The 13008-nt window shown below is 36.5% G+C and overlaps 1 protein-coding gene across 5 annotated transcripts in view; it reads right to left on the reverse strand.

The window, feature by feature from the left end:
• Positions 1-203: 203 nt before the first annotated feature.
• PCGF5 (polycomb group ring finger 5) overlaps positions 204-13008 on the reverse strand; it is a 56290-nt gene continuing 43485 nt past the window's right edge. For 3 of the 5 annotated variants that reach the window (XM_063132901.1, XM_063132903.1, XM_063132902.1), the window contains exons 9-10: positions 10886-10945; positions 204-8855 (exon numbers count right to left, since the gene is read on the reverse strand). In XM_063132901.1, coding sequence (XP_062988971.1) covers positions 8808-8855; positions 10886-10945 — 108 coding nt within the window. In that variant the 3' untranslated portion in view covers positions 204-8807. The remainder of the gene's footprint in view (positions 8856-10885; positions 10946-13008) is intronic. The other 2 variants (XM_063132905.1, XM_063132906.1) reach the window with 2 other exon arrangements.

Genomic DNA, 13008 nt, shown 5'->3' on the forward strand with positions numbered 1-13008 from the left:
TTCCAGGAAGACATATGAGTGGTATGGTAAATGTGGAAAGATTATCTGAACTGAAATTAAATGACAACTAAGTGTTGGTGTGAATACAGTTATCACAATTACGTGAAATGATTACCAGATGATGTGAAGTGGTTATAGTATTAGTGTTACATCCGATCCCAGAGAACACACATTCATTCAAAGCCTATTACAAATGAGACAACTTTTCAGATGAACCAAAGAATTCTTTTTATAGAACAAAATAAATTATATAGAAAACAAAAGTGCAACAAAATGCCTCTTATCATAGGCTGCACAACAGATGTTACAACATGAATATATTTATTGCTTTCAGAAAGCAGCAATTCAGTGCTAATACGCAAATTGGTTATACAACTTGCTCAACTTTATTTTTTAATAGGGCTTTATCCAACTGGGCTAGAAGCACATTGTAGCATACAGACTGTCCAGGATGTGGTGACCATTACATTACAGTGATGCTGTGGACATCCTTGATATTAGCATTGAACACACAATTTGAAACACACTCACTGTATTTAAAATGAATAAGTAACACGTAATATAATAACAGGCCTGTAAAATGACCACTCACCTGGCTGTGTGGAAAGTATGAATCACCTCCCACCATTTTGGAAGTGATGACTTGCAGGAGAAACGTGGTCTCCCCCACTACTTATGCCATCTATTTTGTATACTTTTAATGTTTACTGTTTTTAACTTTTGTAAACCGCCCAGAGAGCTTCGGCTATGAGGCGGTATATAAATGTGACAAATAAAATAAAATAAATAAATATATGCCAGGAATTACTAAAATAGGTTAAGTGGAAGAGCACAGATTCGTGTGAACTGGAACCTTTTGTGGGCTTGTTTTCAAGGCTGTTTATAACAGTATGCTTTAGCAAACTTTTTAGGATATTCACATGCTACTCTATATTTTACTGGTATTAACTTCAGATACAAAGCGGACTTCAAAACGACATGTAGTAGCAAAAAATATTGGCCATAATTAAATGCAGTATCACCTCAGGAAAAGTGACTAAAGCCCAAAATGTCCCAATATACATTAAACAGTTTCAAGTTCACTTTTGATGGTTGAAAACTATGAATTCTGCCATTGAGAGTAATAATCAGTGTTAAAACATTGACACATTCAATGTACAGCACTTAGAATGAAGATAAGTCAGCCACATGGGTTCAAATCCACTATATTTCTATTGAAGAGATGGTGTAGTTTTGTATGGAGCTCAACTAAGGGGATCCAGATCAGGCAAAATCTCCAAATCAGAAAATTATCTGAAAGCAGAACCTGACCATTAAACTCAGTCCCAGAGTTGTGCATTTCTTGCCGCTTTCTGCATTGGAGGTTAATTAGTGGCCAATAGCTGGGTCAAAAAGAACCATTAAAAAGAGAACAGGTTTCAGCTACTGCACAATTTCCAGTGGCTAGTTCTGGTTTTAATGCTATATCTGAAGCTGTTTCCCACCCCCTGCCCACCCCCACACAAGTCTCTTAAGAGAAGGAACCCCGCTTTGTATTAGTCACTCATGAATTGCAGTCAAAACCTTGAATGTTCCAACAGCAGTTTCCTAGGGAACAGCTTTTCAAAATATGCAGGTATACAACCCACCCACCCCTCCCTGCACTGTGAAATATTTTTTTATTCAAATTATTTATCATGCTTTGTGTTTTGTTTTTCATTTGTCAACTATTGACTGGATAAGACAACATGTTTTATAAGCCTGGTTGGTCCAGTACTTTACTGGACCAACCAGTAAAAGTGTCTTCAGTCAGCTATTTAGTAGAAGACACCAAAAAGCCAAATGACTTCAAAGCCTACCAGCCTCAAATTCATGACCCACGGTCTCCTCCATGCCCCATCTTGCATTGGCTTCTCTGCCCTGCTAGATTCATCCAAGCTCTGCCCAACTCACTAGATTTTGCCTCAGCTCTGCTTGCTCTAACTTTGTCTTCTGGCTCTGCAGGAGAGGCCAGTATTTTCCAAAATTAAAAGCTGGCAACCCTATCATAAGCTGCAAATGGAAAATAAGTTTTCCATTGATACATCACTCTGGAATGTGACCTTCACAATGACATTAGAACTTTGTTATAACATGTAGACAAAAGTAGGAATGTTGTTAAGGCAGAAGGGAGCTAATATCAAAGATGAAAACACAGCACCAATGTATATTGCCTTCAGGTAGATTTAATGAGGGACTCTGTGGCATACACACTTGGCTATGTCCAGATATAAAATGCATTTAGCCCAGTTGTAACTAGTCAGTACAGAATGATGTACAGAATGAACATGCCATGAATGCAAAGAAAAACCATTTGAGCGCAAAACTGAAAATATTTAGGTGATTCCCTAAGCAGCAGCATTTTCCCCCAAAACAAAACATAGGTAACAGACAGATTAAATATTTACAAGTGCATTTCTTTTACAAAAATACATATATTCTTAATAAGTAGGATAGACTAATAAGTCATTAATAATGACCTGGGTGTTATTTTTCACTTCAATTTGAATGATTCATAAGCTAAAATTTACAACCACAAAAAGGTTTTTTTAAAAATAAGATGTTACCACTTCTGACAAAAAGCTTTAAAAGTTTCATATTTTAAAAGAAAATTAGCAGTGGGATATTATGCATTAAGATCTTTACATATTGCAAGAGCTGTTAAAATACAAACTGTTAATCACAAATCAGATAAAAGGAAGTGTAGAATTATTATTCATGTCACACGCCTCTCGTCACTACTTGGATCACATCTTATGTAAGGGCACTTAAGTCAATCCTGTGCATATTTACTCAGAAGTTAGTCCCACTGAGTTCTGTGGCGCTTACTCCCAGGTAAGTGTGCATAGGAATGCAGCCATAGTCCCTCTCCTCCAGCATTTACCTGGAATATGTATATTTTTAAAAACACATAATAGTTTCTCTTTTTAACAGCTGATTGTGTGCCAGGATAGGGGTAGGGAAAACTATGAATTTTTGGTTGTTTTCTATTTTTGAAAATGATCACATAATTCAAGTGCTAATCTAGGAGGCAAATTGTATAATTCAGTGTTTTTAAAGGTTTTTTAAAAGGTAACTACTCTGGAAAAGACATAACAAATGGCCTATATTACATATAATGCATCACAGTGTTGCCTTATTTGCTCATTCATAGGGCAGACATTACTGAAAGCAATGCATTTTGCTAAAAAAGAAAATAAATACTACAAAGATCTGTAAAATGAATGTTAATACCTTGTCAAATATCTTCAAAAGATACTGTATTTAAACTTCACAGCTATTTTAAAAAGGCTGAAATTAATTTGGTCAGTATTTTGTGCTTTGTAGATTTACAAGATCGACAGTGCACTTAATTTTTGGTTCATTGGGCAGGTATAGCAGAGCCATCAGTACTGAAAACAAAAGCCTTTGTCCTTTTTTTGTTTTTAATGTAAGTGGGCATTACTCAGAACTTCTTTGCTGTTTTGCATTTCATGGTGCTTTCTGGCTGACTAACCTTTGGTGCTAGAAAATACCTAGTAGGTGGCAACCAATAGGGTGTTTGCTTTAAATCCAGTTAAATGCTATATTATGAAAAAAAGTGATTTCTGTAAAAGAGAAATTTTTAAAAAAAACATAAAATGGTTGCAGGGCCAATTTTGAAGCAACTCAAAATCCTTCAAGCACAATTCAACATGTAAAGTAATTGTTAATGTGAAGACTACAACAACAAACTAAAAACTACAGTTCTCAATAGAGATTAATTCTATCCCTAGGGGTAATAAACCTCCTGGAAATATTACCTTTTTTAGTGAGCAGCTTAGCAGCCAGGTTTGCACACTGCGATAAGCCAGGATTCTGGAGAATCCAGCTGATTGTGATGAGCTAGTGTACTAGTACACAATGCCGGATGATTCCCACCTGGCTCGTCTTACAAGTGGGAATGGCTAAACAATTCCTGCCCTCAACCCCCGCCCATCCATGGGTTATCACAATGTCCAAACCAGGCATTCTGATGTTTCCCAACAAATAAACCAGAGTTTGTAGTTTATGATTCTGGCTTGTTTGGGAAAAGACAAGCCAGAATTTCTGCATTAGACTTCATGAAAAACAAACCCCAGACAGCAAGTCTGTGATTTGTTTAGCCCCTCCCACTTGTAAGAGGAACCAAACGGGAACGATTAATCAGTATGTGCTTCCTCAAGCACGATAAACCAGGATCCTCTGGAACCCTGGTTTAATGTGACATAAGAATCGGTCCAGTGTCATCTTTTTTTTTTTTTAATCAATATGAACTTCAGTAAGCAATTAGGCATTCTGGAAATATTTCTTGCTTTTTGTGTCTTTCTTAAATTACTAATCCTACCTGTCACTCATTACCTTGAGGAAATACATACAAACTACATATGCTGTTCTCCTCTTGCCCCTTGGATTTATTTTATTCTTGTCATCTACTAAACTGTGCTTCTAGAGCATATATTCATAAAAGATGCTCCAAGAAAAAGCACGATGGATGATTGTCACCCTGCAATAACACTTTGCTTTGGCAAGAATCAAGAATAGCCATAGAAATTTATACTGTTTTTTCCTTTTTTACTATAGAGGCAGCATACATTTCTACCCCAAGATGTACAAGATGACCCCTCCTGCACAATCTTCAAAGTACTTTTTGTGTAAACAACTTGAATAATGGGTTTTGAAGGATGAGCTTTTTAAACTTGGGAAACTGAATGTTTAACACTACATATGTTTTGCTAATTTATTTAACAGAATTGCATTATACAGACATTTGAGGCTGGATATCATCCAAAAAAGAAAGTAAATCATTTGGCAGAGAACTAAACTGAATATATATTACTAGCTAGTTGAAATTCCATCAGCAGGAAGCAAAAACTTGTGCAAGAGAGACAAATCTAAGATATTAGCATGCAAGTTAAAGTCCACTGCTTCAATCCAGCCAACACAATCTACATATGTAACCCCATGTCATAGGGATCCCTTGGTAACCCCATGCCTTATAGGGATCCTAAACTTTACTAGTCACCGTTTCCCTGCAGGCACAGCAGTATATTGCAATTCTTTGGAAAGAGCATGCAAAACAGCAGCTTCAAAAGCTTAGGGCGAGATCCAATGCTTTCTGCTTTCTTCCGTGAGAGGAAAATGCCCAGCCATGGGAAATAGCTTTATGTACACAGAGCAATTCTCTTTCAAAGAACATAAAAAGATTCCTTATACCAGGCCAGCCTATTTGTCTATTCTGACTGTCAGTAGTTCTCCAGAGTCTTATGCAAAGGAGTCTTTCCCACCACCTGCTCCCTAAAATCCTTTTAGCTGAAGATGCCAGTGATAAAACCTGGGACTTTCTGCAGGCAAAGTATGTTTTCTACCACTGATCTATAACTACCCATAGCTTAGTGGTACAGAACCCACTTTGCATTGAAAAGCCACAAGCAATGCCAGGGTCACAGGACCAGAGCAGATAGCAATGCCCACCCCAAGTTTTGTTTTATGGCTTGCAATGGAAATCTCTATATCCACTGTACAGCTTTGGTGAACAATTAATGTCTTCATTTAAGTAACTGTTCTCTGGCACAAAAAAGTCTGATTATGTTCCATTAGTCTCTTGTCTTATTTTTTTTCCTTGGTGCACAATTTTTTTTTCTTTAGGAGCAATCAAATAGTAGAATTCTCTATCAAGTGTAGTAAGAACACATCTGCAGTTGGTTGGCCTTTCGACAATTATCCAACCAACTGTGTAGAGGCACTATGCAACTGTACCAGAAATGCAAAGTTGTAAGCCACAAGGAGGTTACATGTGCAAGAAACATTTTAAGGCTCTCAGTTTCACAGCTGACAAGTCTGTCTTGGATTTCCATGCTTTTTTCCAAGTGGAAAATATTTGCTCTCTTTGACCAAGGTTACAAAATGTTATAAAACACAGAATAGGTGATGGTTCTCAGTCTGAAACATGTGGGAGCTCAATGAATTGATATTGGAAGTTTTTTGTATTTAGACTCTAAATGCTTGTTTTTGCATGGCCTTTCCTGTACTGTAAAAAGCCAGGTTTCTAATGTACAAGGAGATTATATGTAGATTATTAGATTTTTGAGATTTGGACAAAATGTGTTAAATTAAACATATTAAAAATAGTTTGAGAAGGTTTTTTGTCAGTTGGATTAAAGCTCTTAAATGTTACATTTCCTTTCATGAGTCAAACAAAAGGTTCAGCTGCTCATTTTGCACAGGAAATCTGAAAATAGTTCAGAAATACATTTTACATATTTCATTTGTAAAAATAAATGTGTTTTATATTTGTATACATGTAAAATTTGTAGCAATGCTCACCTTAGCAGAACACTGATACGAGAAAAGAAATTGATACTTGTTACTAGAACTGAGTGAGTCTCCTCCATATCATCAGTTGCACTAACAGAATAGTCTCAATACTAATGAAGCAGCCATGCCTGCTGAAGGATCTTTCAAATAGTAATGGCAAAGATTTCAGGAATTTCAATTAAGTCATTGTAGTTTGTTGATCTGTACTGAGAGTTCTTTAGGTGCAGATGTCCTGAAAAGTAAGGCTTGTGCATTTAATTCTAAGCTTCTGGGTAACATCTAAAGTGGTGACATGCACTGATTCTTTGGATGTTATCCAGCACCATGGAAGGAAATACAAAAATCACTTACATATCTTTCCCCCAGTGCTTCAAGGTGATGTCCAAAGAACTCTTATGAAACACAATGCTAAAGGAAATTTGCCCCTACTTTATAAAAGCGAATGTGTGTATAGAAGCAGGTATCTGTAATAAAATGTGTGTATGTGTGCGTGTGTATATATGTGTATACTTCTGTAATATAATGTGTGTGTGTATGTGTGTAAGTAACTAAAAAATCTCTAGCTAAGTTTGAAATAACTAGTTCCATGAATCCAAGGGAGCTGAAGACTTGCTGTTTCCCAGCACTAGCCTCAAATACCATGTAGCAACAGCTTTGGAAACAGAAAGAAATCTAAAAAGTAGTTTTTGATATGGCAATGGAACGGTAGTCAACTGTTCAAAGGGGAAAGAAATAACTGGGCAGGTGCAAGCACTTACATGAGCCAAAGTAGCTATTTGTATCAAACAGCTACTGCATCTAACACAGGAGGAATATGCAGTGGTCCTCCTGCACTGTGCCCACAACATTTAGCAGATTATGTTTTGGGCATGTGGTCTGTGAAGAGCAAGTTTGGGTTTTGGTCTTGTGCAAGTATCACAATAGTTTTCTAGAAGTAACTGCTCTAGAAGTTACTCTTCTGGTAAGTAAGCTTTCAATTTAGATTCTCCTACTTTACAAGCTAGATCTGCAGTATTTGTTCTTCATAGATTCCTAAATTTAATTAATTACACCATAGCTTTCTAAAGTGAATTACTTATGGTATGTAATTTACTTTAAAAATAACTGTTTATTAGGAGCTGTACAGATTATTGAACTATATTGTAATTTAAGCTTTTAACTGCACAAAAGTAATGGAAGACAGAAAAATATATATCATGACCTCTGTAATGATATCCGTAACACAACTTTTTTTTTTTAACAAAAAGGAATGCACACGCTATCTAAGGCAACCATCAACATTTTTGTGACACCACAGCTTCTTCCAAAAACAACAATCCTGAATAGCCAGGAGTATTTGGTCAGATAGCTTTATCAACCATATTAAATCTACGTCAGTTTCAGATGTGACAATCAGTTCTGCAATAGCTATATTCCAGTTAACCAGAGAATGTGGTTGCGATGCCGTTAAATTGGTGCATTGAGTATGCTGATGCGTATTACTGAAATACGTTAAAATAATGCAAAAGCATACTTATGCCCATGGGCCCTAAACCAGTGCACCACCAATTTCAACCCTCTTCTTTACTGTACAGTTAGCAATATTTAAGGGGGAGAATGAAATTTTCAATGGAAAGCCTGCAATAGCAACAGTTTAAAAAAGAATGTCTTTTACATTAAAATTTACATGACAGTTCCTGTTTTTTCTTGTACTTAAACAAATTACCATGTTGTAGTCTTTTTTTAAAAAATAACCTTACCTGCTGCATGTGTGCTGATTTGCTACTTCTCCAAATCGAAACTCTAAGTCATATACATTACGGAAGGGAGACTATGAGACATTATACCATTTAAGGGCAATACAGACCAATTGCATGGAACTTCTCTGACACAAAATCTAAATTTTTAGATGCTGCAAAAAGACTGCTGCATACTAATGAGTGAGCTATACCTGGACCTATGAGGAACTGAACAAGAAAAAGGTAGTGGCACACTAACCACATTTCTCAAACATATATTATGTACAAAATATTTTTAAAGGTATAGCTTTAACCTTTTATACAGTACTTCTTTTAAACAACATTTTTCAGTAAAATAGTAAATGTGAAAAACAGCAACTGCAACACCACATGTGAAAGAGCAGATGGCCACTCTGCTAATGTAAAATCAATGTTATGGACCAGTGAAGGTTTCTAACAGGCAAAGCAAGTATTCCAGAGATTCAGACTCTTGACTATACATTTAACAATTTGGCTACAATTTGCAGTCTTTGATGCCACAAATATCGCATGAATGTTTCAGTAGCAGAATGGCACTTGGCTTACTCTAACGGGGGCGGGGCAGGGGAGATAGTTGATGAACTGAAGAAAAAGTCCATATTTGCATGCTGAAATTCTGGTTGTATCCCCCCAATCCAGGCACATCCATTCATTGTGCAATCTGTCGATGGGTAAACATAGTGCAGGATTAATCTCAGTGGGATCTGGCCCTTTGGTCTAACCGAAGTCAATTCTGGGTCGATACTGGAGTACCATGGGGTAAGACTAAAACCACAATGAAAACAGAACAAACAGAAACAATGACAGCATGTAGACATAAGTACATGTGTTGTAGTATAATTGTTAAAAACATATCAGCAGAATTTAGTTGGTACTTTCTCAACAATCTATAAATGTGAAAATGAACCAAACAAAAATATGGGTCTCTGTAAATTAAATTTTAGAGCTGGGCGAACTCCTCTCATATCATGTCAGATTGGCTTGGAATTTAGCCAATCTAGTTCCCTAAAAATCAGGAAATACAGTCGCTAATTTCAGAACAAACTTGAACTCACTGACAGTTTTCCTGGGTGCAGTCTTTCAAAGCAGCCCCTATCAAAATTTCATCTCCGTTAATTTGCATATGGATTGCTTTGAAGGGTGGAACTTGGGAAAACTGCAGCTGGGGCCCAAAGCCCACCCCCTGCAAGTGACCACCTTGCCTTTTGCTCCCCACCAGTTGTTTTGGGGATTGCACCCTCTAGTGTAATCAACTGAGAGACACTGTTCTCCGTTCGTTTCAAAAGGGAGATCTAAAGTGACTTCTGCCAGGAAAACAACTGACAAGGACAAACATCAGTCTAGTGCTGAAGACCCTCTTGCCCCAAGAGAGTTCAGTGTCAGACTGCTGTTTGGCCCCCTCCGCCCCCAAGGCTGGCTGGAGAATATTTGGAGTTATAGGGCTCTTTTCTGTCTAAACATGCATAGGATTGGTTCCTTAGTTACATAAAATATTGATGAAGTTAGTACAGCTATAGGAGGGCAACTCAAGCTGTATATTTTGGCTGACTATTTTGGTTTACTATTTTACAAAAAATAATAATAAGATGGATTGTCACCTTGGCATTGAATCATATATAATGAATTCTTTATCCAATTGTCTTAATGAAACAAGTCTGCAACCATTCATTCACACATACACATAGAACCTGTATCCTAACAACTGAACAGTTTTAAATCATAAGTGCTATAATTAGCCAGTACAGGGAGTGATCAAAGATTGCTGCCATCAGGAACAACAACAAAGGGAGAAGCCAAAGACTGCTCTCCATTTGCCATCTCTGTGGTAGAGCTAGCCAGTCAACATAAATTGCTAGCGGGGGTGGATAGTGATGTGGGTTTTCTGGAAAGCTTTGAACTGGAAACGTTTCTGAGAAATTAGGCTAATTTGCATAAGGTAATTTGTACTAAAAAATATTCCAATGCTCTAGAGAATGATCTAATTAAGCAGGATTATTTTTTCTTGTATTTAGCAAATGAACCTAAAAAAACCCTCATGTTAGATTTTGGGCCCAATACACCACCACTTTTTTGAACTGAAATATTGGAGGGAAAAAAATTAAAGCACACTTAGATCTGTGTATAAAGTACATTAGACTACTTGTAAAAATTTAAAGACAATAGCATGTACTTCTATTAGGTTGTTTAAATTTAAGACAAAAAAATAGCTGCTGAAAATTGTTGACACACTAATACATTTTAGAAACCCAAAGAACTGAGCATGATATGCTGACAACCACCATCAACTATTTCAACTTGTACAATCATTAAAAACAGTGCAATACATGCTCATTCTTGATGCATTGTTTGTGAATTTTACCCTGCCCCCTCAGCTTACAAATCAATGACACATATGCTTTTCCTCATATATTTGTCAGGGATAATTCCCTGAAAAATATTCATGACAACTTTGAAACTGCCAAGTTTGTCTAATATTGTATTTGCAACTGGCATGATTTTTTTTTATGCAATTCTATCTTTGTTAGGTGCCTTTTCCATGCTAGTGATGGTGGAATATAAATTTAATAAACGAAATTAATGAATAAGTCATCCCCATGTGCATTTTAAAGACTATGTAAGCATTAAAAATAGCAACAACAACTAAGACTTCTGACACTCGAGGGCTAATTTTAGTCTAGAAGAATGTTCTAATGCAAAATTAAAGGGACTCCCACCTCCCATCATATCTGAATTACAATGCGTGTACTGATATCATCCTAATGACAATAATGTGTACAGTCGGGAGTGCCTCTTACCTGATAAAGAGAGCCATCCTGTGAGCAGACTTGGGAAGATGAGCAGTTCTGACACCGAAACTGCGAAGGAGATGATTTTCTGATCAGATAAGAGGCATCCACAACTGGACATGGATTATTAGTCATCTCATTTCATTTTTGTTTGTTTGTTTCACATCTGAGATTTTAATTATTTTACACTTAAGTCAGGTGCTGTTTTGCTAGCAGAGATTAATAGGAAAATTTATAACTTTGATTGGGTCAATTTCTGTTGTAGAAATATGCAATTTTTAAAGTTGCATATATATATATTTAACCAGGACAAATGGAATTATATTAAGATTTATAGTGCTGGATCCAAAGATCCCACTGCACAAGTAAAAAACATTTCTGCTTGTATAGAGCTAAGTTTTTTTCTTTTGGTCAAATCTTGACTCCCTCCCAGTCTGCAACCGCCCACCCTCTCAAAACTGGCTGCAGAGAGTTGGGGGTGCTCTGGAAACATCCCCAGTTCTCTTCAGGATGCACTTGGTTGTGTGTGTGTGTGTGTGTGTGTGTGCGTGGGAGGGGAGGGAATTAGGGACTTCCCCCTGTATGAGTGGAAATGCCTTCCACTCCCTTGGGTGCAGAGAGTTGGTATTAAAGTAAAACCATAGTAATAATAATAATAATAATAATAATAATAAGAAGAAGTTCCAAGCCAGAGGGAGCAGGATTAGTCACAAAATGTGCAAATAATCTGTAAATTGCAAACAATTTAGCATTCAAATATTTACATATAAACAAATTTAGTTTTCATTATTTTACATTCAATGTAAGCGAAATCTCAGGATTAACCCTACTAATCATTCACCTAATGTAGGCAATAGATTAAAAATGGCAATAGCTTAATGGACAATTTCTTTTATTACAAGATATGATAAAAACGTAACAGAGTTTTTTTTTTTTTTTTTTTTTACAAAAAAGCCTTTCTGTGATAACATTTGTTGCTGATATTTTGAAGTAAATATTTTCCTTTACAGAGAAGCATGATCCAGACAGTTACACACTATCAATCTCTAATTATTTCAACTGAAAATGTGTAAGCACATGATGCAATTTATTTGAGTAATCCCACTAGGAAAGAAAAGAACTTTGGTTTGGCTGCATCATGTCATTTTAGTTCAAGCTGAAGATATCAGAATTCCAAAGATCCTATTCTTATTCTATATTAGTTAATTGGAAGGAACTACTAATTATTTTATAGATTATGCACCCTTCTTAACTTTGTAAGCTACCTCAAGCATGTGAAGAGATGGGGTAAAAGTTCATAAATTATGAACCACACCAAAATGCACTGAAGAAAGGTAATGTCCCAATGCTTAACAGATGTAGAAATATGCAACTGTCCTTACAGTAATAACATGGTTAATACAAAATGATTGCCATGTTGATATAAAGGACTATAACAGCCCTGTGGGTTGAGTGATGTTCTCGGCCCACATTTGTTTTAACATTAATATAATGCTATTGTTCCAACATAGTCAGTTATATTAGTGAGAAGATACCCTGACTGAGGACTTTTAGCAATCTGAGTCAATCCCTTACTGGGCCCAAAAGTTCATCAAAAGTCCTGTTGTTTGTTTCTCAACCTGTGGGGATCATTCCCCAGAACAACAGATGATACCAATGGTACCTATGTATAGAGATACTACCCCTGGTCATCATTATGAAATTATATTTTTATAATGGTACATTTCCTTGGGAAGTATCTAAACTACTTGATCTTTTTATGAAAAATGCTGAAGTAACACCCCCTCCCCCGGCAGTTTCTCTTCTTTCTGCAACTGCTTGGCATACAGACGATTTGACCTCCTTTGCACTTTTCAGAGATAAATCCATTTCTATGTTGCAAGCCTCCCTTCTTTCTGGACTCTAGGGGTGCTTCCAGACAGAGGATTCCTAGAGCTAACCATTAAGAGACATTGTGCAGCTGTTTCATCTTTTTTTTTTTCTTTTTTTAAAAGGTGAATAACATTGAGCGATGGTACACTCAACCTTGTCTGGAAGCCTTGTCTGGAAGCACCCCAGGGCTTAATTCCTACTTTTCTTTCCAGCAATGGGGAAATGCCCAAATGGTAGTAAAGACTTTTCCGTTTATGCCG

The sequence above is a fragment of the Elgaria multicarinata genome, chromosome 8 (assembly GCF_023053635.1).
Source record: "Elgaria multicarinata webbii isolate HBS135686 ecotype San Diego chromosome 8, rElgMul1.1.pri, whole genome shotgun sequence".
NCBI lineage: Eukaryota > Metazoa > Chordata > Lepidosauria > Squamata > Anguidae > Elgaria > Elgaria multicarinata.